Source organism: Dromiciops gliroides, chromosome 4 (genome assembly GCF_019393635.1).
Source record: "Dromiciops gliroides isolate mDroGli1 chromosome 4, mDroGli1.pri, whole genome shotgun sequence".
In the NCBI taxonomy this organism is placed as follows: domain Eukaryota; kingdom Metazoa; phylum Chordata; class Mammalia; order Microbiotheria; family Microbiotheriidae; genus Dromiciops; species Dromiciops gliroides.
In genome coordinates, this window is record NC_057864.1 from 79,874,260 (window position 1) to 79,895,343 (window position 21,084).

The 21,084-nt window shown below is 37.1% G+C and overlaps 1 protein-coding gene across 1 annotated transcript in view; it reads left to right on the forward strand.

The window, feature by feature from the left end:
- HMCN1 (hemicentin 1) overlaps window positions 1–14,451 on the forward strand; it is a 517,054-nt gene extending 502,603 nt beyond the window's left edge. The window contains 3 exon segments of the mRNA XM_044003022.1: window positions 4,472–4,591; window positions 10,334–10,460; window positions 13,901–14,451. Coding sequence (XP_043858957.1) covers window positions 4,472–4,591; window positions 10,334–10,460; window positions 13,901–14,267 — 614 coding nt within the window. The 3' untranslated portion in view covers window positions 14,268–14,451.
- Window positions 14,452–21,084: the final 6,633 nt, after the last annotated feature.

Genomic DNA, 21,084 nt, shown 5'->3' on the forward strand with positions numbered 1-21,084 from the left:
AACACTATGGCATCTAAAGGAATCACAAATTTAATTTAAAGAAATTCTGCTTACTTTCATATAGCCTAATAACCCATTATGTTTTGTTCACATTTCCTTCTTGTCTTCTGTCTTTAAACTAGAAATAATTTTGAAGTAGTGAGATGAAGCTTCCCAGAATCTACTATAAAATTGTGTTAAAGTACACATGCCCAAAAAAGTACACATACAATGTCATGAAACCCAACACCCTTAGATAGTAGCTATAACAGGGAGATGCCAAAGCACCGATTCAAAAGTCAAACACTAAAGCTCTCAACAAAGTGTTCAAGTTACATGCCATAAAACAACTGATTTGACTTTTTTTTCTTACTGGATTGTTTTGTAAGTCTTTATTAGATAATATGAGGGAAGGGCTGAAATAAAGTTGCCTCCATCATTCTTTTTTTGTTTGTTTATTTTGTTGTTATTGCTGTTGTTTGGTTTTTGGTTTTTTTGGTGAGGCAATTGGGGTTAAGTAATTTGTCCAGGATCACACAGCTAGTAAGTGTCAAGTGTCTGAGGCTGGATTTAAACTCAGGTCCTCCTGACTCCAGGACCGATGCTCTATCCACTGCACCACCCAGCTGCCCCTGCCTCCATCATTTTTAAATAAATCCTTTGAATAAGTTTCACAAAATTCACAGGCCTGCAATTTAATTTGCTTTCAAATCAAAGTTTATGACCTTGTTTTGATCAGAGATTCTACCATCTGTCTTAAATATACTTTACAGGGGATGGGGGAAGGAAGGGAGAGGGAAATATATATATATATTTCGTTATTGGCAATTCCTTAAACACTACACTTAAAAACAGATTATAGGGGGCAGCTAGATGGCGCAGTGGATAGAGCACCAACCCTGGAGTCAGGAGTACCTGAGTTCAAATCCAGCCTCAGACACTTAACACTTACTAGCTGTGTGATCCTGGGCAAGTCACTTAACCCCAATTGCCTCACCAAAAAAAAAAAAACAGATTATAAGTAAAATTATTTTTTATCTGTGAAAATCAGAGTTATGGTCAAATACAAAGACTTCTCTAGTCTTTCCCTTATTATTTAACACTTTTAGTTAATCTCTCCTCCTAAACTTCTTTTCTGAGCTTTGTTTTCATGACCCTTGTGATAGATTTTACCTCTGTGATCCATCCTGTAACTTCACTGGCTTTTTCTTGTGTGTTTCTAGAGGCTCTTTTCAAGACTTCCTTATCAGAGAAGCTCATCTTATATCACCTGTACTCAACTAACAAAACCATTCTTCCATCCTTGACTTCTTCCTTGAGATTTTGTTCTAAAGGGTTTGTCTCATTGTTCTTAAATCTCTAAATATGTCATCCATCTTATTTCTTCCCTCGTGCCTTCTTCTCCTGAATCCTTACCATCATCGTCAGTGCCTTTATCTTACTCAATGCTCATTCCTCAGTCATAATCATCAGTAACTCCCCTCTACTTTTTTACAAATGTGGTTAACCACTTCTTTGTTATTTCATATGCAAGACTATTATAACCACCATCAAGATTGTGTGTCAGCCACTGGCCTCCAACTAATCTACATGGTTTTGTATACTGCTGCCAAGGTCAACTGTTTCCCCTACCATTTTCACCACAATAGTCCTTTACCCCCAATCTTTTGGTGCTTTCCATAGCTTATGGATCAATATCTTACTTTTTCCATCAAAACTCTCCATAAGTTAGCAATCTTATATTCCATCTCCCTTCCTGCTACACCCCAACCAGCATCCTTTATCACAATTCTCTTTTCTTCTTCCTCCCCAAATCTTTGCCTGGTCTATGCCAAATGCATTGAACAACCTCCCTACTTAAATTATACCTGCCAAACCACCTAGCTCTTTCTTAAATTCATCTTAAAGGGTATATTCCTCTAAGGAACTCCATAGTTTTAGATTTTTCTGTTTGTGAATTTACTTTCTAATCTTCCCAGGTACCTCTAAGCACAGGATCCAGAACTTTACACCTAAATATCATAGTGAGGAATCAAACTTAGGGGATATAGAGTGTTGTTCTTTAACAGATGACTGAGGCTGGATTTTGTCCATGAAAAGTTTCAGAACACTATTCAAATTGTCAAGTTCTTTTACAACATTAAGCTTTTTTTGTTGGGCACTGAGGGTTAAGTGACATACCCAGGGTCACACAACTAGTAAGTGTCAAGTGTCTGATGCCGTATTTGAACTCAGATCCTCCTGAATCCAGGGCCTGTGCTTTATCCACTGTGCCACCTAGCTGCCCCCAACAGCAAGCATTTTTAAAAAGATTTACACTAGGATTACAAATAACTTTAGAATAGCATAGTAAGAATAAATTACAAGAAACTCAAATGTATTTTTGTTAATTCTCTAGAAGCAATGATTTTTACAAAGCATTTGAATGAGTTTTTAAAGATTAAAGTAACATCATGATATCATGTCAGAAACTGAGTTCTTTAAAGCAAATTCACTCCACAGTTTAACATAAAGAATGACTACAGGATCACTTCAGCAAGTAATTCTCCCTTTATAGAAATTACACGAGTCCACTAAAACAATTTCAATCTATCCTTTTGCTCTTTTAAAATTATGGCATGGGGTAGATTATGAACATATAAAATAAAATTTAACTTTCAAATGGAAAATTACCATCTTTGTGTCATCTTAATTTAATTAATGTAGTGATTGGTGAATATTAGTGTTTAACTTTTTGAAGGCATTGCTGGTTACATTGAAGCAAACCAATAACTCTTAGCTATGCACTTTGTGGAAAATCCATAGTTATTTATTTTTTCCTCTTTTAAACCCCGTTATAATTTTGATCTTATGATTTATCCATTTCTTGGTCTCATACTCATTCTACCAGGTGGGCTACCATTAGATGACGTGTGCTTAGAGATGGCTGGCTATTCTTATGAGTCAGTCAAGGTGATAACTGTGTCAGGACAAAGGAGAATTTATATAGCAAGACAAATCTAGGACCAAGAAAGTCATATTATGCATTTTGAAGCCCACAGCAGATATTTTTATATTGAGATATGTTTTTAATTATATACTGTTACCCATGAGTGTGAAGACAAGTAAGAAAACTGATTAGCACTATATTTCTTGAAAATTTGTTTGCTTTAGTGTATAAAGTTCAAGGAACCTCATAATCAAATAAAAATCTAATTCATGATTTTATGTCTCAAGAAAATTATGTATGTGTGAATGTCTGTATAAACCCCAATCATTCAACCAACAAGCATTTATTAAACACCTACTATTTGCCAGGTACTATGCTAAGACATTGGGGATACAAATACAAAAAATGAAATAATCTCTACTTGTGATAAGTATATATTCTAAAAGGGGAAATAACAATTACATATAAAACTTATAGAGCATAAATATTAAGTTAATCAATTAAAATATATGCAAAGTAGCTAAATATAAAGTGATTTGAGAGGGAGGCCTCTAGTAGCTGGGAGGATTCATGTAGAATATTCACAAAGAATATGGTGCCCAAGATGCATTCTAAAGAAAGGCAGTCAGAAGCAGAAGTAAGGGGGAAATGCATTATTCCAGGCACATTGGACAGTCCATACAAAGGCTTAGAGAGAGGAGATATATGTGAGGACAAAGAGAAGAGAGGACCAGTTTGGTCAAATCAAAACATATGAGAGTGTGGGTAATGTCCAGTAAGACTGGAAAGACTGATTGAAGTTGGGTTTTATGGGGTTTTAACAACTAAAGAGGAGTTTATATTTTATCTTAGAAACAATAGGAAGCCACTGGAGTAGTAGAGTTGTTGAGTAGAGGAGTCAAATGATCAGATCTGCACTTAAGGGAAATAACTTTGGCAGCAGTGTTAGTTGGATCAAAGTGTTAGTGAAAGACATTCACGTGTACATATTTAAGTATTATAAACTTCAGCATAGGGGCAGGTAGGTGGCACAGTGGATAAAGCACTGGCCCTGGATTCAGGAAGACCCGAGTTCAAAGCCAGCCTCAGACACTTGATACTTACTAGCTGTGTGACCCTGGGCAAGTCACTTAACCCCCACTGCCCTGCAAAAAAACAAAAAAACAAACTTCAGCACATGTGTATATTATAGACAAAAGTTCAAACTATAAATATAATCACTATTACCCATCTAATTTAAACAGAAATTGAATTTTTCTGGATGATATAAGGAATTTAGCACTTCATGTGTTCTGGTTAAGTATATGGTTTATTATTTAGTATTGGACTATAGTCATCATATGTACAAAAAAGAGGTTCACAGAATATACATTTTTAGCCTACTGAGATTTAATTTTTTTAATAGATATGATGAGAGAAAAGTATCAACCTTTTGATATAGGCTACAGTAACATTTATGCATAAGTTTTTTTTCTTTGCGTAGTAATCACTGGTTCTTAACAGTTTAATCTGTCAGATATTGTTTGTATGACAAGCTTACACATTGTCTTTTTTTCTGAATAGATATTGATGAATGTGAAAATAGAGATTCCTGTCAGCATGAGTGTAAAAACACTTTTGGAAGCTATCAATGCGTCTGTCCACCTGGCTATCAACTTATGCCTAATGGCAAGACATGTCAAGGTAAGAACATTTCTCCATGTTGACTTAAAACCCAACCAAGAAGCAGTAAGAACAAAACATGTTTTGTTTTCCAAGTAATTCATTTTTTCTGCCCCTTTCCCACTAGTTGGATTTTCCTTCAGTTCAATTTGGCTGAACAAGCATTTATTAAGCTCCTACTATATGCCAGTCTTGATTTAACTTCCTAACATCTCCACCTATCAAAAAATTTAATGGGCTACCTCAGGAAAGGATGTTTTTCTAGGGAAGGTGAGATAACCACTTGTTAGGGAAGTTGTAAATGAGTTTCTTGGTCAAGTGCAAGTTGTACCAGATGACTGTTCATCTGAGTTCCATCATCAGTTTCAACTGAGACCTGGACATTCCCCTAAGTTATAATAGCTGGCATTTATACAGTGCTGTAAATTTTCCAAAGTGTTTTATAAACATTCTCAATTGAGCTTCACAACAACCCTCTTAGGTCACATAACCCAGGTATGATTATCCCCATTTTATAGTACATAGAGGAAATTGAATCTTAGAGTCAGTTACTTGATAAGTGCCATATATTTAGTAAATACCCTAGGTAGGAGTTGAACCCATGTTTCCCTTGTCTTCAAGTCTAGGATTTTTTCTAGCATACCACACTGCCCTCCAGGTTCAAAAGGTTATTTTAGGAGTTCATTATCCTGTGTCCAAACTTTATCTATTACTTAGAAGTCCAACATACTAAATCTCTTAGAGTGTACATGAATACAACTTTTTTTTTTAATCTTCCTTTCATGTTTCCCTAAAGTGTTCTTTCTCTAAAAGGGGTTTCTATGAGGAAAAGTTACATTCTTTCATTAGAAATTATATTGGGGCGGCTAGGTGGTGCAGTGGATAAAGCACCGGCCCTGGATTCAGGAGGACCTGAGTTCAAATCCGGCCTCAGACACTTGACACTTAGTAGCTGTGTGACCCTGGGCAAGTCACTTAACCCCCATTGCCCCGCAAAAAAAAAAAAAGAAAGAAAAGAAATTATATCAAGGAAGACAGACCATTTTACTTCAACAGAATTCTTATCTCATGTTCCTTCTTTCACCACATCACCACCACAGAAACATACACATTATTCCCCACTGTTCGGTTGGAAAATAATGAAGAGTTGAGAAATGGACTTGAATGTTGAAAAGTCCTACCCCATACAATTAAATATTTTAAAATATGTTTAATTTCATCAGCATGAGTACTCCCCCACCCAATACAATGCCCCCATACCTCAACATATACTCTTTTTTTTTAAGTGAGGCAATTGGGGTTAAGTGACTTGCCCAGGGTCACACAGCTAGTAAGTGTTAAGTATCTGATACTGGATTTGAACTCAGGTCCTCCTGAATCCAAGGCCGGTGCTCTATCTACTGCGCCACCTAGCTGCCCCTCAACATATACTCTTTCCTGAGTTACTATGAACAGAAATTCATCGTTTCTGATGGTATAACTTTCAAGTACCCGCGTCATTCTATGCACACCGTACAATACCAGAATGGAACTTGAATCATTCAACAGATATTACATATTCCTTATGTTCAGGTTACCATTTAAGACACTAAAATAATATTTTGCATGATGACTCTATACTTTAACAACCATAGCTTCATTGGTTCTTCCAAAAACATGAAATATAAGCAGAATAGACATTATTATATTAATTCTACAGTAAGGAAATTGAAGCTCAGAGAATTAATAGAATTTCAGAGTTGGAATGGACCTCTTTGGTCATAAAATCTAAGCTCATACAGCAATTAGGGACATAGGTAGGACTAGGACTTAGGACTCTTGACTCCTACCTAGTCCAACACCCTTTTGGCTATCCTACACTGTGAGCAATGGGATTGTTAGAATTTGTAGGAACAGGTGCCAGAGATATTGATGGAGTGCAGCAGCAGCTATGACCTGAGACCTCATTCTGCAATACCTTCCCTAAACTTAAAGTATACAGCAGAGTTAGCAGAACAATCAGGGCTGTGAAGGTGCAGCTAGTTCCATCAGACTATATTCAGGGTCTTAGCCGTGGTGTCTTAGCCCTCTTCCTGACTCCTATATCAAGCAACCTGGTCAATACTGAACTATCTGGAGGAACCAAATTGTAATAGGAAACAATTTGTTCAAGCTTCAATTTTGTTGAGTTCATGAGAAATAATGCTTCTTCTCTGTGGTATGCCAGTTTGTAATTCAGTTCAAACTATGTTTCAAATCTCAGTTATGCTTTGGAAAATGGAAAATCATGTGTATAAATTAAAACCGGGTGGAATGTGAAATGTTTGCAATTTAAATGGGTTTCATGTTATTGTGGTTTTATAAAAGACATGAGAGAAAATAATTATGCCACTAAAAAAGTCAACTATAAAAAATAATTTGAGATATTTTTATATCTCTTAAAAACATCTAAGGTATTTATGAAGAACAAAAGACTGCCATTGATTCACCCCGACTTTTTTTTCAAAAGTTTTGAACATTAATGATATAAATTAAATCAATACTAAAAGAATTAAATCATAATGGAGTTGCTATTACATGGGGAAAGATGATGGATTCAAATAATAAGAATCTATGAGATGAGAACACAAGCTTATATTTTCTTGGGCATAAGGAAGAGGAAACTATACTCAGTCCCACTTACCAATTCATAGCGATTCTGGATTTATTTTATAGTCTATTAGTATTGGCTTAAAGCATCAAGCTAATCTGTCCATATGTACAGAAATGATCTGTGATTTTATCAATATCTGGATTATAATTACTGCTTTATTGAAGATCCAAATGTTTCAAGAATCTTTTTTTTAATCTAAAAAAAATTAATCCCTTTTGCCTCAGTTCAATTCAAAAGATATAATATTCTATCTATCCTATATACAGTTCCTGAGTTCCTGTACTGACTACTACAAAAACACAGATCTGACTGACAATGTCTCCAGACCAAAAAAACCAAAAAACTTAAATAACTTCCTTTTACCTAGAATATAAAATACAAAGCCTTCAGCCTGGAATTTAAAACTTGCTACAATTTGGCTCCCATCTCCCTTTGCAGTTTTATTTACATTATTCCCTTTCCCATATTTTCCATTATAAACTGGCGTAGTAGCTATTTCCTTTATGACTTTCCATCTCCTACCTCCATGCCTTTGTACAAGTCCTCCTCCATTCTTGTAATGCCCTCCTTTTTCACCTCCCCTTTGTAGAGTTCTTGGCTTCCTTTAAAATCACAACCAGATGATACTTTCTATATAAGATCCTTCCTTGTCCCTCCAGTTATAAGTACACCTTCCCTCTTGAAATAACTTTGCATTATTTTAATAAATTTTATATTTATTTAATGGCATACATGTTTTATCTCATTTGTTCCTGACAACAACCCTGGGAGGTAGGTGGTATTTTTATCCTAATTTTAAAGATGAGGAAAGCAAGGCAAACAGAGGCTAAGTGATTTACTTGTCCAGGGTCACACAGATAGTAAGATGTAAACAGATTTCTGCCCCAGCACTCTATCCACTGAGAAACATAGAAATACAACCATCACTAACTTCCAGGAGTCTGTATTCCAGACAGATGGTAATTCTTAAAGGGACTCTTATGATGTGCAGCAAACAATTGTCTTGATGACCAGGGCTGTACTTAAAGCCTTTACAACTGTTAATGTTTCACCCCTCTAATGGTCTGGTCTCTTTTAATATTAGTATTTACACTATCAATCACCAACCAACAAGCAGTAATTAAGTGCTTTCTACTAACTGCTTGCAATACTAAGAAAAACCAAAAGTCAGCCTTGACTTCAAGGAACTTAATGTTCAAATATGGAAGGTATAGGTAAGGACATGGTGGATAAATGGTAAGCTTAGAGGCCGCAACACAAGGAAAGACCTCCAGCAGATGGTGGTACTTTGGGCAAGTACCAGGTTGTCTGTACTCAGTTTCTGGCATAAATGAACTTGCTCATGATATTTAATAAAAAACCAGACATTACCACATTGGCAGCTTGAAAAAAACCCACTACTCTTTCCACTAACTGTTTTAGTTGTGGTGGTGGTGGTAGTGGTGACTGTTTTTTGTTCTTTGGTTTCTGGGTTGGGGGAGGGGTGGGTAGTTGCCTTGGAAAACAAAAATTAGTACTCTAGGTAGCCTCCATGATCTTAAAACCTGCAAAAGTTCTAGTGAAATTAAAAAGTCTTGATTTGTAATGGCAGGCTAAATATACAAGACAATCCTTTGGAGGAAATTATGCCTTAAGGCATCTAGTGCAAACATTTTGGGGGGGGGGGAGGTGAGGCAATTGGGGTTAAGTGACTTGCCCAGGGTCACACAGCTAGTAAGTATCAAATGTCTGAGGCCGAATTTGAACTCAGGTCCTTCTGAATCCAGGGCCGGTGCTCTATCCACTGTGCCACCTAGCTGCCCCCACAAATATATTCTTGTATTATATTTTTTATGATCCCATCTGGGCCAAATTTGTCCAATGAAAGTGTCTGGTAATTTACATACTAGATTATTACTCTAATAGATTTCAGTCTATATTTTGCTATCAGTTCTACCAGAATAGTGAGGTGCTATCCACCAAACTTGAGTACAAAAGCACATTCTCTACTTAATACATTTTCTACTGCTAAAAGTATTACTGAAATGAAGCTGGCTAGAGTAGAAATTAGAAGAAGGAGGTTAATTAGGAGGAGTCACAAAATCATAAAGTCATAGAGATAAATGGTACTTTAGAGATCATTCAAAATTATTTTCCATACTTTCTGACTGAGGTTACAAATGCCCAGAAAGGGTAAGGAACTTGTTCAAGCCCAAAGAGTTAGACATAATAGAATCTGAACTAGAAATCGGGTGTTCTAATTTCCAATCCAGTGATTCCCTTCTCCAATTTTTTTATGAGGACTAGCTTTTTCTAAAAGATTCTGATGTTAGTGTCAAATGCCAAAATTCTCTATGATGGATTTTGGGGAGATTGGTTCATGAAAACCACAGTCATAAGAATCATATTAAAAGTTTTCTGGGGCAGCTAGGTGACACAGTGGATAGAGCACCGGCCCTGGAGTCAGGAATACCTGAGTTCAAATCCGACCTCAGACACTTAACACTTACTAGCTGTGTGACCCTGGGCAAGTCACTTAACCCCAATTGCCTCACTTAAAAAAAAAAAAAGTTTTCTATCCCTAAGAAGCTGCCAATTTATTGTATCCAGATATCATTTAATCCTCATTTTACAAATAAGGAATCTAAGATAAGAGGATAGGAATAAGGACTGAACCTGTGATTTCATTAGTATAGGGACCTTCCAGGAGAAGAAACTATCTCTATCAATGCAGGTTAGCAGGTTCTAGGCTACTTACATACAGTCTTGGAGAGTGTCCTAGAGCACTGAAAAGTTAAGTGACTTGCCCAGGGATCAGACAGCCTGTATTTTTCATGGAACATGAACTTAGTTCCTCTATCTAATATGCCATGTTACTTCACATGTCAAGACAGAAATAGATTAAATAATTACTCAAGGTCATACAACTAGTTAATGACCAAACAGGATTACAACTCAGTTTCTTGAATCCCATCCCAGTGTTTATTCTACTAGTCAACCAAGAATGGGAGATAAATAATTTGAAAAGTAAACATGCCCTAACCCAGTGGTCTCAAAAGCAAGAGAACACTGTACAGTATAATAACTAAGCACAAAAAGCCTTTCCAAATCAAGATACCAATAGAACGGTGCGTGTTTTTTTATCTAATTAGATATTGATGAGTGCCTGGAACAGAACATTCATTGTGGACCCAATCGAATGTGTTTCAACATGAGAGGAAGCTACCAGTGCATAGACACACCATGTCCACCCAACTATCAACGAGAGCCTGTTTCAGGGTAGGTCTAACTTTCTCATCCCAGATTTTCTTTCTGAAATCATACCCCAATCCTTTCTTTTCCAACAAATACTATCTGTTAGTCTTGTTCAGACTGTTTACCAGTCACTATTTCAAGGGGAAGCAAGGCTACAGTCTAGTCATTCTTCTATGTTACTGAAAAATAATGAAATCACACAAAAGCTGGTTAAGAAAGAGCTATTGCTTACTTTTGGCTGCCATTGTTTCCTGTGGCAGAATTCTATAACAGTAGCTAATTTTATTGGATAATGAAAGCTTATTTCTCCATTGAAATATTCCAGCTTCACTAATTTTGCTGCAGGATTTTATGTGCTTTGTGTGTAAAGGACCTAAAGAAGGTCCATTTCTTTTGCTTTTCAGTGAGAGAATGGGAATGTGGAAAGATGAGTCAACATTTCTACTTGTAAATCCTTTCGCCTTTTTTAATTTTCCTGTTGTCTGCATCACCATCTCCTTTGGGTTTGGGATGAATTACAATTATTTTTCTGAGTCATGACAAAGAGAGGCTTCTTTGGGACCAGTGGCTATGCTAACAGCAACTGAACACCACAGACACTGAGAACTGATAATGTCTTTTACTAGATGGAGAGAGAATATAAATGTACTATGGTCAGAAACTGGATGGATCCCAGCTTTCTATTTCTTCCTGACAGGGCACAGAACCCCCAAAAGTATTATGGCCAAATTTGTTGATCAAGTATCATTTTCAAGATGGGGAGAAGTTTTAACTTTATTAAAGTGAAAAGTACTGAAAGAGGAAAAATGGACAAATGATTCATTGAAATGAAAATGATACTATATGTTTTTTTCATACTCTTTTGTAGCAATACATGGTAGAAGGGTTCTTAACCTGAGGTTTGTGAACATTGAAAAAACATTTTAATAACTATATTTCAATATAATTGGTTTGTCATCTCATATCTTTTATTTTATTCATGTTACAATACTATTCTCAGTAGTGGCTATAGGCTTTACCAGACTTCGAAAGGGATCCATATGTCACCAAAATCGTTAATAACCTCCGCTAAAGTGTGAATGCCTTTTTAATCAAGGAGTTTTGCGAATTAATCTGTCTCATACTTAGCAGGCACTGTGACCTGTCAAGGTTCTTACATTGGGGACAGGTGACCACACACATTTAGTTTTACCCATCACACCATGTATGGTCTAGCAAAAAGAAATGTGTATGTTTCTGTATGTATACTGTATCTTCATTAAATACATAAGATATCCTTACCCAAAGAAAAGGAGACTTTCTTGGGGACAACATTATGGCATTAACCTTACTTGAGCCCCTGGAAGGGCTTTTTCCAACATATATGTTCTGGTAGATTCTACCAAGCTAGAAGGGCTTCACATCAAGGCCTGGTAGCAGACTGTTTCTATTTTCTTAGCACTCACCTAATTAGGTACAGAGAGACTCATCAGCAGTAGACTGATCACTTAAGTAATCAATTCTTTGGTCATGGCAAATAAGACATTTTGCCTTCATCGAGTTACTTTTTTTTGTTTGTTTGTTTCCTTGAGTTATTCCTTTCAGCTAGAGAGCATATTTGACCTTTAGTCTTTTGGACAAGTCAAACCAAATGATAAAACATGCCATTTCAGCCTTGGAGGCCAGTGGTTATTCTAAGCTAATACTGGGAAAGCAAGACTTTCGAGCATGTTAGAATCACCACTACTTGTCTTCTACCAGACTAGCCTCTGACAACCAAGGGATCATTTCCATACCAAAATGAGACATCCAAACAGGACTTTGTGGAACAACTCACATAATATTTAGCTTTTAAACAGAGTTTGTAAGTTCTCGTTCCGTAACAGGCAGTCCCCAACTTATGAATGGGATGTCAAATCAAATCAAGGAGTATTTATCAAGCATCTGCTGTGTACCAGACGCTGCTAAATTCTAGGGATTTTTTAAAGTTAAAAAAAGTAGTTCTTGCTCTCAAGGCACTATCTAATTGGGGAGACCACATACAAACAAATACGTACAAACCAGATTTAAAAAAAATTAGAATTAAGCCACAGAAGGCTGGCCCTAACATTAAGGGGGAGCAGGAAAGGCTTCTTAAAGAAGGCAGGTAATCGAAGGAAACCAGGGAGTCTGAGATGAAAAGGGAGAGAATTCTAGGAAGAGGGAACTGCCAGTGTAAATGCCCATTGAAGTTAAGTGGAATGTCCTGTATTAGGAACAGCAAGGAGGCTTGAATTAGAAACCTTCATTTGTAATTTAACTATTTGTAACATGGAAAATATTTTCACATAGAAACAGTATGATTTTCATAGATCAAACCATGGAAACTTTTTTTATATACCTGAAATATAGAACCATTCTAATATTACTGTAGAACCTATCTTATATACTGATATTACTATTGGAAAATACATTGAATTTCAACAGATTATTCCTTGAAATACCACTTCTGTAACCTCCAACCTACCTTACCCCACCATCCTCAGATTTGTCAGTTAAATCAAAGACTATTGTTCCCATTTTCTCCACCACCTGCTAGACAGTAGAAATAGAGAATCTCCAAGTTACATATCATCATTACTGGTCCTTGAAATGGGTTTCTTAGAATCTCCATAGGTCAAGGGAGAAAAGGTAAAGAAGATAAGAAAGAGACTTGGAATAGGAGTTGTTAGGGTGTGAGGACTCCTTCCAGAGTAAATCATTTATAACCTTTCTGTCTAGGTTGGTTCCCTTTACCTCCTTGGGAACACAAAAGAGGAAAGTAAATTTAGTGACACCAAAGGAAAACTTAGAGTCAGGCTATTTCATATATTTTAATCACAGGAAATGGATATGAAAGTGGATAGAGCTTAATGAGGAAAAAAGGAAGGGGCTAGGTATACTGCCACTACTCATGAAACTAGTGCTAATCCTCCTACACCCACCAAGCTGGACCCTAGGGTGAGGTGATTAGCAAGGATAAGGGTGTAGATGAGTGATAGCAGTTGTGCCAGGCTGCAGCCGAGGAAGGAGGAGGGGAGGAAAACCATAAGAAGTGGTGACAAAAGGGAGAGGAGTACCTGTTGCTAATAAACCATCTAGCTCAGGCAAGTATTCCTACACTGTCATTTATAGGAAGAGCACATGCCTAAAGATGCTACAAAGAAATACTTGCTATTTAGAAGAAGCTGTTGAGATAGTTGCACTCCCTGTTTGTGCACTAAGCATTGAATGTGACTTCAAATTTCAATGGAAATGAGGGCTGGTCCACTTTAAAAAACTGTCATACTCAGCATCTGTTTGGAGCCAAGAATTAGAACTTTGATTAGGCCTCATTAATCTGTAATCATACAGCATGATGTTTTGTAAAGCCCCAAAATTGGCACGGATGAAAATTACCTGCACAATACTTTCTCTTGATTCAGAGACAGATAATTGTCTGTGTTGTTTGTGTTTATTATCTCCAGGTTCTGTCTTAAAAATTGTCCACCCAATGATTTGGAATGTGCCCTAAGCCCATACGCCTTGGAATACAAACTTGTCTCCCTCCCATTTGGAATAGCCGCCAATCAAGATTTAATCCGGCTGGTTGCATACACGCAGGATGGAGTGATGCATCCCAGGACAACATTCCTCATGGTGGATGAGGACCAGACAGTCCCTTTTGCCCTCAGGGATGAAAACTTGAAAGGAGTTGTATATACAACTCGGCCTCTTCGAGAAGCAGAGACCTACCGAATGAGGGTTAGAGCCTTGTCCTACAGTGCCAATGGAACCATTGAATATCAGACAACATTCATCGTTTATATAGCTGTATCTGCCTATCCATATTAACCCATGTAGCTTAACAGTGTTCATATTGGAAATAACTGCCCCTTCCAGATTTGCCTTCCCTTCTCCTTCTAAACAGTTGTAAACTTTGCAACTTGAAAATGGTGCTATGCTCTTTCTTGTGCCTGCCTTGGCACTGCCGAATTGTTTTCAGTATTCCGTTGATTTGTGTGTGTGTGTGTGTGTGCGTGTGCGTGTGCGCATGTGCGTGCGTGTTTGTGTGTGTGTGTGTGTGTTTTTAATGAGGTTTGGAAAAAACCTATATTATTTGCTTTATTTATTACACTGGAGCAGTAACTTTCTGAGGATTGTTCTGAACACCCAACAGTGCACATCAGGGGATATTTGACATAGTAGTTTAGTGTTCTGAACTGTTACTACAACCATGTTTCTCCTTTGCAAATATTAATTGAAGGCCTTTTTTGTTATTTGGCCATATTTAGAATGATGAAACTGGTTACCAAATAATCTACTCAATACTTATAACTTAAGATCATGCTTTTCTTCCTATTTAAACTCTATAATAGGACTTATACACATACTTTCATTTCCTTTAAAAAAAAAAAAACACACACATACCATTTACTTCAAAAAAGAACACAACCCCTAGAAGGATTAGTCTGTCCCAAATGATGTTCATCTGTTTTACTTAACCTTCTAAATATGGATCTTTCAGTGATTATGTGAACTCAGCTGAATCATTTGTGGATTGTAACCAAAACCATGAGTTCTTCCTTAGAGAATATTTTATGGCATGGATTTGAAACTTTAATATTTTGACATAATCTTTCCATTCACTTAATGCCACGACTTTTACATTACAGAATTCCTTATACACCTGGGCAGTTGAAAATATTTTCTTTAAAAAAAAAAAAAAAGAAAAGGAAAGGAAAAGGAAACTAATGGAACCATTTTTCTCCAAACTCAAGCAAGTTTGGTTTAGCATAACATTCAACGTCAAAACACTGTACAAGGCGGTGACAGACTCTGGAAGTAATTTGCCAAGATGTATTCTATTTTTAAGAAGTGTATATATGTTACCTTTGTGTGTATTTTCTATGCAATATCTCAGTGGATTGTTTTATTAAAATACTGCACCAAAAAGTGTTATGCCAAAACAATCAAAATAAAAATTCACATCCCTTTTATTAATACTTTTGTGAGTCCCTAAATTTTTTTTGTTATTGGAATCAGAATCATATCCCAGTTTCCTTTTTTTCTTTTCCTTTGGGTAAAATTAGTGTCTTCCAAGAAAGTTGTAATGTGGTTTGAGGTGCCTTACAAGTGTCACAATGCAATTTCACACAAAATCATAGCAACAGAGACCTTGAGGTATAAGCTGACCCAGGACCTTGTATTCAGGCATGTAATGGTATAAAACAATGGATAACTTTTTCAAGTATGAGAATTCATTTTAATATTTAAAAAAAAGGTAACTTACTCCCATATGATAGTTGTACTATGTTAAGGCTAAAATTCTAGCTAGTCTGTCTAAAATACTTAATGAGTGGTCGCCAATAAATTATAAGCTTTAGCAAGAGTTAGACTTAAGCATTTATTAGGGAGAATAAGAATTTGATAGAGAGAGAAAGGCCTACATTCATCTATCTATTAAAGGGAGAACGTATTTCTAGCTCCCTTCTCCACCAGAGTCCTCAGGAAAGAGAGTGAGTCAGAGTGCCAGGCTCCCCCTTCTTCCTCCCACAAGCAAACGTCACTTCCTGATGCCAAAGAAAAGACACATGGTCTTGCCCTCAGAGACCTTCACCTCATGGCGGAGCTTTTATACAGTAAGTCTCCAGCAGGTGCCAACATTCCAATCGGTACAATTATTAACATCCAATGGGAAAGAAAGGGGAGGTTAGGGATTTATTAAGTGCTTACTATGTACCAGGTACTTTGCTAAACATTTTACAAATACTTCATTTGATTCATTGCTTGTGAGGAGGCCGAGCCAATATCATCAAAATGACGTTCATTTTTCTTGCTTTCTCAGTTGGGGGGGGGGGCATGGAAGGCAGGGAAAGGTGAGAAGAGAATTGGCCAGAAAATAAATAACACTGAATTTTTTTTGGGGGGGGCGGGGTGTGAGGCAATTGGAGTTAAGTGACTTGCCCAGGGTCACACAGCTAGTCAAGTGTCTGAGGCCAGATTTGAACTCAGGTCCTCCTGACTCCAAGGCTGGTGCTCTATCCACTGTGCCACCTAGCTTCCCCAATAACATTGAATTTTTTTAAAAGGATTTTTTAATTAGTTTATGGTAGAAAAAAAACAGTAATGGAGTCAGTAATAAATTTTATAGTCTCAGTTGTAAATACAGAAATGTACAAAGCATAGGTAACTATATTTGATGAGGAACAAACACTACCATCAGAAAAAAAATGAATTCATTTTATCTCAGCATTAAGGAAATGAATGGTTACTGATGAGGGAATCCTTTCTTAATCAGTTGTCTGTTCTATGTGCAATAGAAGCATCAATTCATGAAAGCAAGCTCAAAATCATATTTCTTTGAAATAAGGTATGCCATTCCCAAGCCGTATTCTAAGTTATGGGTCTCGTGCCACCTCTTCTCAGTAACAGTTACCAAACCAAATTCACTTTCTTGCATTATGCATAGGTATATGTGTAGATACATATATGCATACACAAATACAGTCATATATTTGTATATACACCTGCATATATGAATATGCAAAATAAATACAAAACAGTTAAATATAAAAGAGTATGAGAGCAAGGTTTGTGGCACTTGAAAGGATGAGGAAAAGTTTTGTGTAGAAGGTGGTGTTTGAGTTGCCTCTTGCAGGAAGAGAGAGGCATAGGGAAGGGAAGAGGCATGTAAGATGGTCAGTACAAACTCACTGAGATGGAGTGGAGTGCTATTTGTGAAGAACACAGAGCAAGCCAGGTTAGCTGGATGATGGATATAATGGGGGAAAAAACAGTGTCCAATGAGACGGGTCGGGGAAAGGCTGTGAAGGGCTTTATAAGCTACATAGAGCTTCTATTTTATCCTAGAAGCAATAGGAAATCACTGGGATTGATCGAATAGCTAAGTAACCTGTTCAGATCTGCACTTAAGAAAATTACTTTGATAGTACTGTGGACTGGAATAGAAGAGAAATGAGACAAGGAGACCAAGCAGGAAGCTTTTGGAGTAATCTAGGTGAGAGGTCATAAATACCTATATTTGAGCAGAGAGAGGGGTTCAGGTTCAAGAGATGGTGTGGAGGTAGAAACAGTAATATTGGGGGACTGGCTAGCTATATGTCGTAAAGGAGAGTGAGGGGTTGAGGGTAACCAAGTTTACAACTCTGAAACACTAGAAAGATAGTGGCACTTTCAATGTAGAAAAGAAATAATTTGCTAATAAAAAGAATGAGGGCTTTTTTTTTGACATGTTGAACATAAGATATATCCAGGATATGCTATTTTAAATGTCCATTAGGCAGCCAGCAATGAGGAATTGACACTCGGGGAAAGATTAGCTAGGGCTAGAGATACAGATTTATGAGTTATCAGCAAAGGAATGAAAAACTAAATCCATAGGAGTTGATGTGGTCACCAAGAAACAGAATATAAAAAGCAAAGTAGAAATTTTAGGTCAAAATTTTAGATTGTATCCATAACTAGGACACATTTTCTGATGATGAAATAGCAAAGGAAATTTAGAAGAAACAGTTAGATATGTAAGAAGAAAACCAAAGGAGAATAGTGTCATGAAAGCCCAAAAAAGAAAGTGTGATCAACAGTGTTAACTTCAGCTCACAGGTCCAGAAGAATGAAGACTGAAAAAAGAAAATCAGATTTGTACACTGAGTGATCACTGGTAACTTTGGAGAGAGTAGTTTCCATTGAGAAACAAGGTTCCAAGTCAGATTACAAAGAGTAGAGAAGAGAGTGAGAGAAAAAAAAGGAAGGAGAAGCAAGTAGTTTAGAATACTTTTTTCTAGGGCTTTGGCTGCAAAATGTAGGCGATATATAAAAGGATAGCTTGAGGGGATAACACTATATAGTGAAGATTTTTTAAGAATGGAGAGACTTAGGGCAGCTAGGTGGCACAGTGGATAAAGCACTGGCCCTGGATTCAGGAGGACCTGAGTTCAAATCCAGCCCCAGACACTTGACACTTATTAGCTGTGTGACCTTGGGCAAGTCACTTAACCATCACTGCCCCACCAGAAAGAAAAAAAAGACTCATTGAAAAGACTGGGGAGGGGATAGATAACAAAAAAAAAAAAGAATGGAGAAACTTGGGTATGCTTGATGGCAGTAACAAGGGAAGCAATAGATAAGAAGGGATTGATGATTAGCAAGAGAGAATACTGAAGAGTAAAGGAGATGATATCAAGAACAAAAGTAAATAGTATGAATTGTTAAATAATCTATAACCTTTCACTTCTTTCTTAGTCCCAGAAACATATATCTAAGATATTTTCATTATCTTACCCTATGATGGTTTTAATTCCCCTATATCTATCTACCTTTCCATTAAAGTCACTAAGGGTCAATGCACAGGCTGACTTTGTTTGGGTGATCCCGTCTAGTTCATTTTTGAATTTTTAAAAATCTCTTTATCCTCTGAAAGAGATGTTGGTGCAAAAGCTTAAATTAGTATCATGGTAGTCTTTTTAATTATGCTTATAATGAGCATATTGAGAGCCCTCTCCACTCCAAATATTCATGTGAACTATTTGTGCCTGACCTGAGCCTTCTGAGTTCATATTGGTCTGATCAGTCACAGTTAGACATATTGTACCATGACCCCAATATAGTGATATCATTTTGGTCTTCTTTAAGCACGAAAGAAACAACCAATCACGAGAAAGACAAAACAAGATGAAGAAGTGGTCCATTAAATGATCTTTGTTGCTGTCCTGGGTACATGTGCTTGTAGGTGTAGTGCTTCACCTGGAGTCAGTAATGCCTGAGTTTAAATCCAGCCTCAGAACCTTATTAAGTGTTTGACCCTAGAGAAGTCACTCCACTCCACTTCAGTTTCTACAGCTATAATATAGAGATTATAATAGTACTTTCCTAACAGAGTTGTAAGGAACAAGTGAAATAATGTTTTTAATGTGCTTTGCAAACTATAAAAGTACTATTATTATTACACAATGAAACCAGTTCCATCAACTCCTTTGTTTTGCATCTCCAAAAAGAACCTGTGAGTCAGATGCAATCTCCTTAAGCTTTCCAGTTTCCATTATAGCAAGAGTATCACTATTGCTACAGTTTCATTCTTCTAGTAGTATATCAATTCATTAATTATTGGACAATGTTCTCACATATAGCATACCAACAGTTAAATTTATGTCCATAGATGGTCTAAAAGTTATGTGCTTCTTAGCACTCTAAAAGTGTAGGGAATCGATGCCAACCTGGAGAAAGGGGTCTAGATGCACATCTTAGAGTTCTTTCCTCGGTCCTCTACATTTTTTTTTTGTTAGGCAATGAGGGTTAAGTGACTTGCCCAGGGTCACACAACTAGTAAGTGTCAAGTGTCTGAGGTCAAATTTGAATTCAGGTCCTCCTGAATCCAGGGCCAGTGCTTTATCCACTGTGCCACCTTGCTGCCCCTGGTCCTCCACATTTTTTATCAGTGATTTGAATGAGAGAGAATATAGATCATATCTACAGATGACACAAAGTTGGAAGGAACAACTAATATAAATGCGGGAAAGTCTTAGAACTCAAAAAGATCTTGACAGATCAGATAAATGGAAATTTCATTTGTCGAGATGAAATTTAATAAGTATACTTATTAAGTTCTATGATGGTTTTAAATAATTAATTGCCAATGGACCAAAATGAGGAATACATGGCTAGACAGTAGTTTTGCAAGAAAAATATCTTGGGGACATGGGAAAAGGGAGGGGATAGCAGACTGAAACTCATTATGAGTCAGGAGTGCAACATGTCAGCCAAAAAAGGAAACGTGGCCTTAGTCTGCATTTGTCAGACCATATCTGAAGTATCACATTTAACTCTGGGTCCATTTTAAGAAATTCATTGATAAACTAGAGGGCAATTAGTAAGATGAGGGGATTCAAAAGCATGGGGAGATTAGTTGAATGAACTGTGGTTGTTGAGGCTACAGAAGAGAAAGTTTAGAGGGTCAGGGGGTAGAAGAAGGTCATGAATGGAAGCTTCAAGTAATCTGAAATGTCATGTGGAAGCAGAATTAAATTCATTCACTTTAGTCCCAGAAGGCAGAAATAAGCACAATAAGTGAAGTTTCAGAAGGCCACGTTTAGGATTCCTGTGATGAAAGATTTCCCTAACAATTTGAGCTATACAAAAGTGAGCTAAGAGATAGGGTGTTCCCCTCATGGTGGATGTCAAGCAGATGACCATTGTCAGGGATGTCACTGAGGGATTCTGGCTTAAGGACAGGGTAGAATAGAGGGCCTCTGAGAGTCCTTCCATTTCAGAGATTCTCTAGGTCTGTGAAGTCCACATCCCCTTGGCTAGTGTTCTGTAAACCAATTCTTTTTTTGTTTGTTTGTTTTTGGTTTTTTGCAGGGCAATGAGGGTTAAGTGACTTGCCCAGGGTCATACAGCAAGTAAGTGTCAAGTGTCTGAAGCTGGATTTGAACTCAGGTCCTCCTGAATCCAGGGCTGGTGTTTATCTACTGTGCCACCTAGCTGCACCCCCATAAACCAATTCTTGTTCTTGCTCTTTGTGTTTTTCTCCTCCTTCTTGGTCTTCTCCTTTTCCTCTTCTTTTCCTCCTCCTTTTCATTCTCCTACTCCTTCTACTTCTGTCTTCATCTTCCTCTTCCTTCTTTCTACTATACAGGACTTGCCAGGAAGC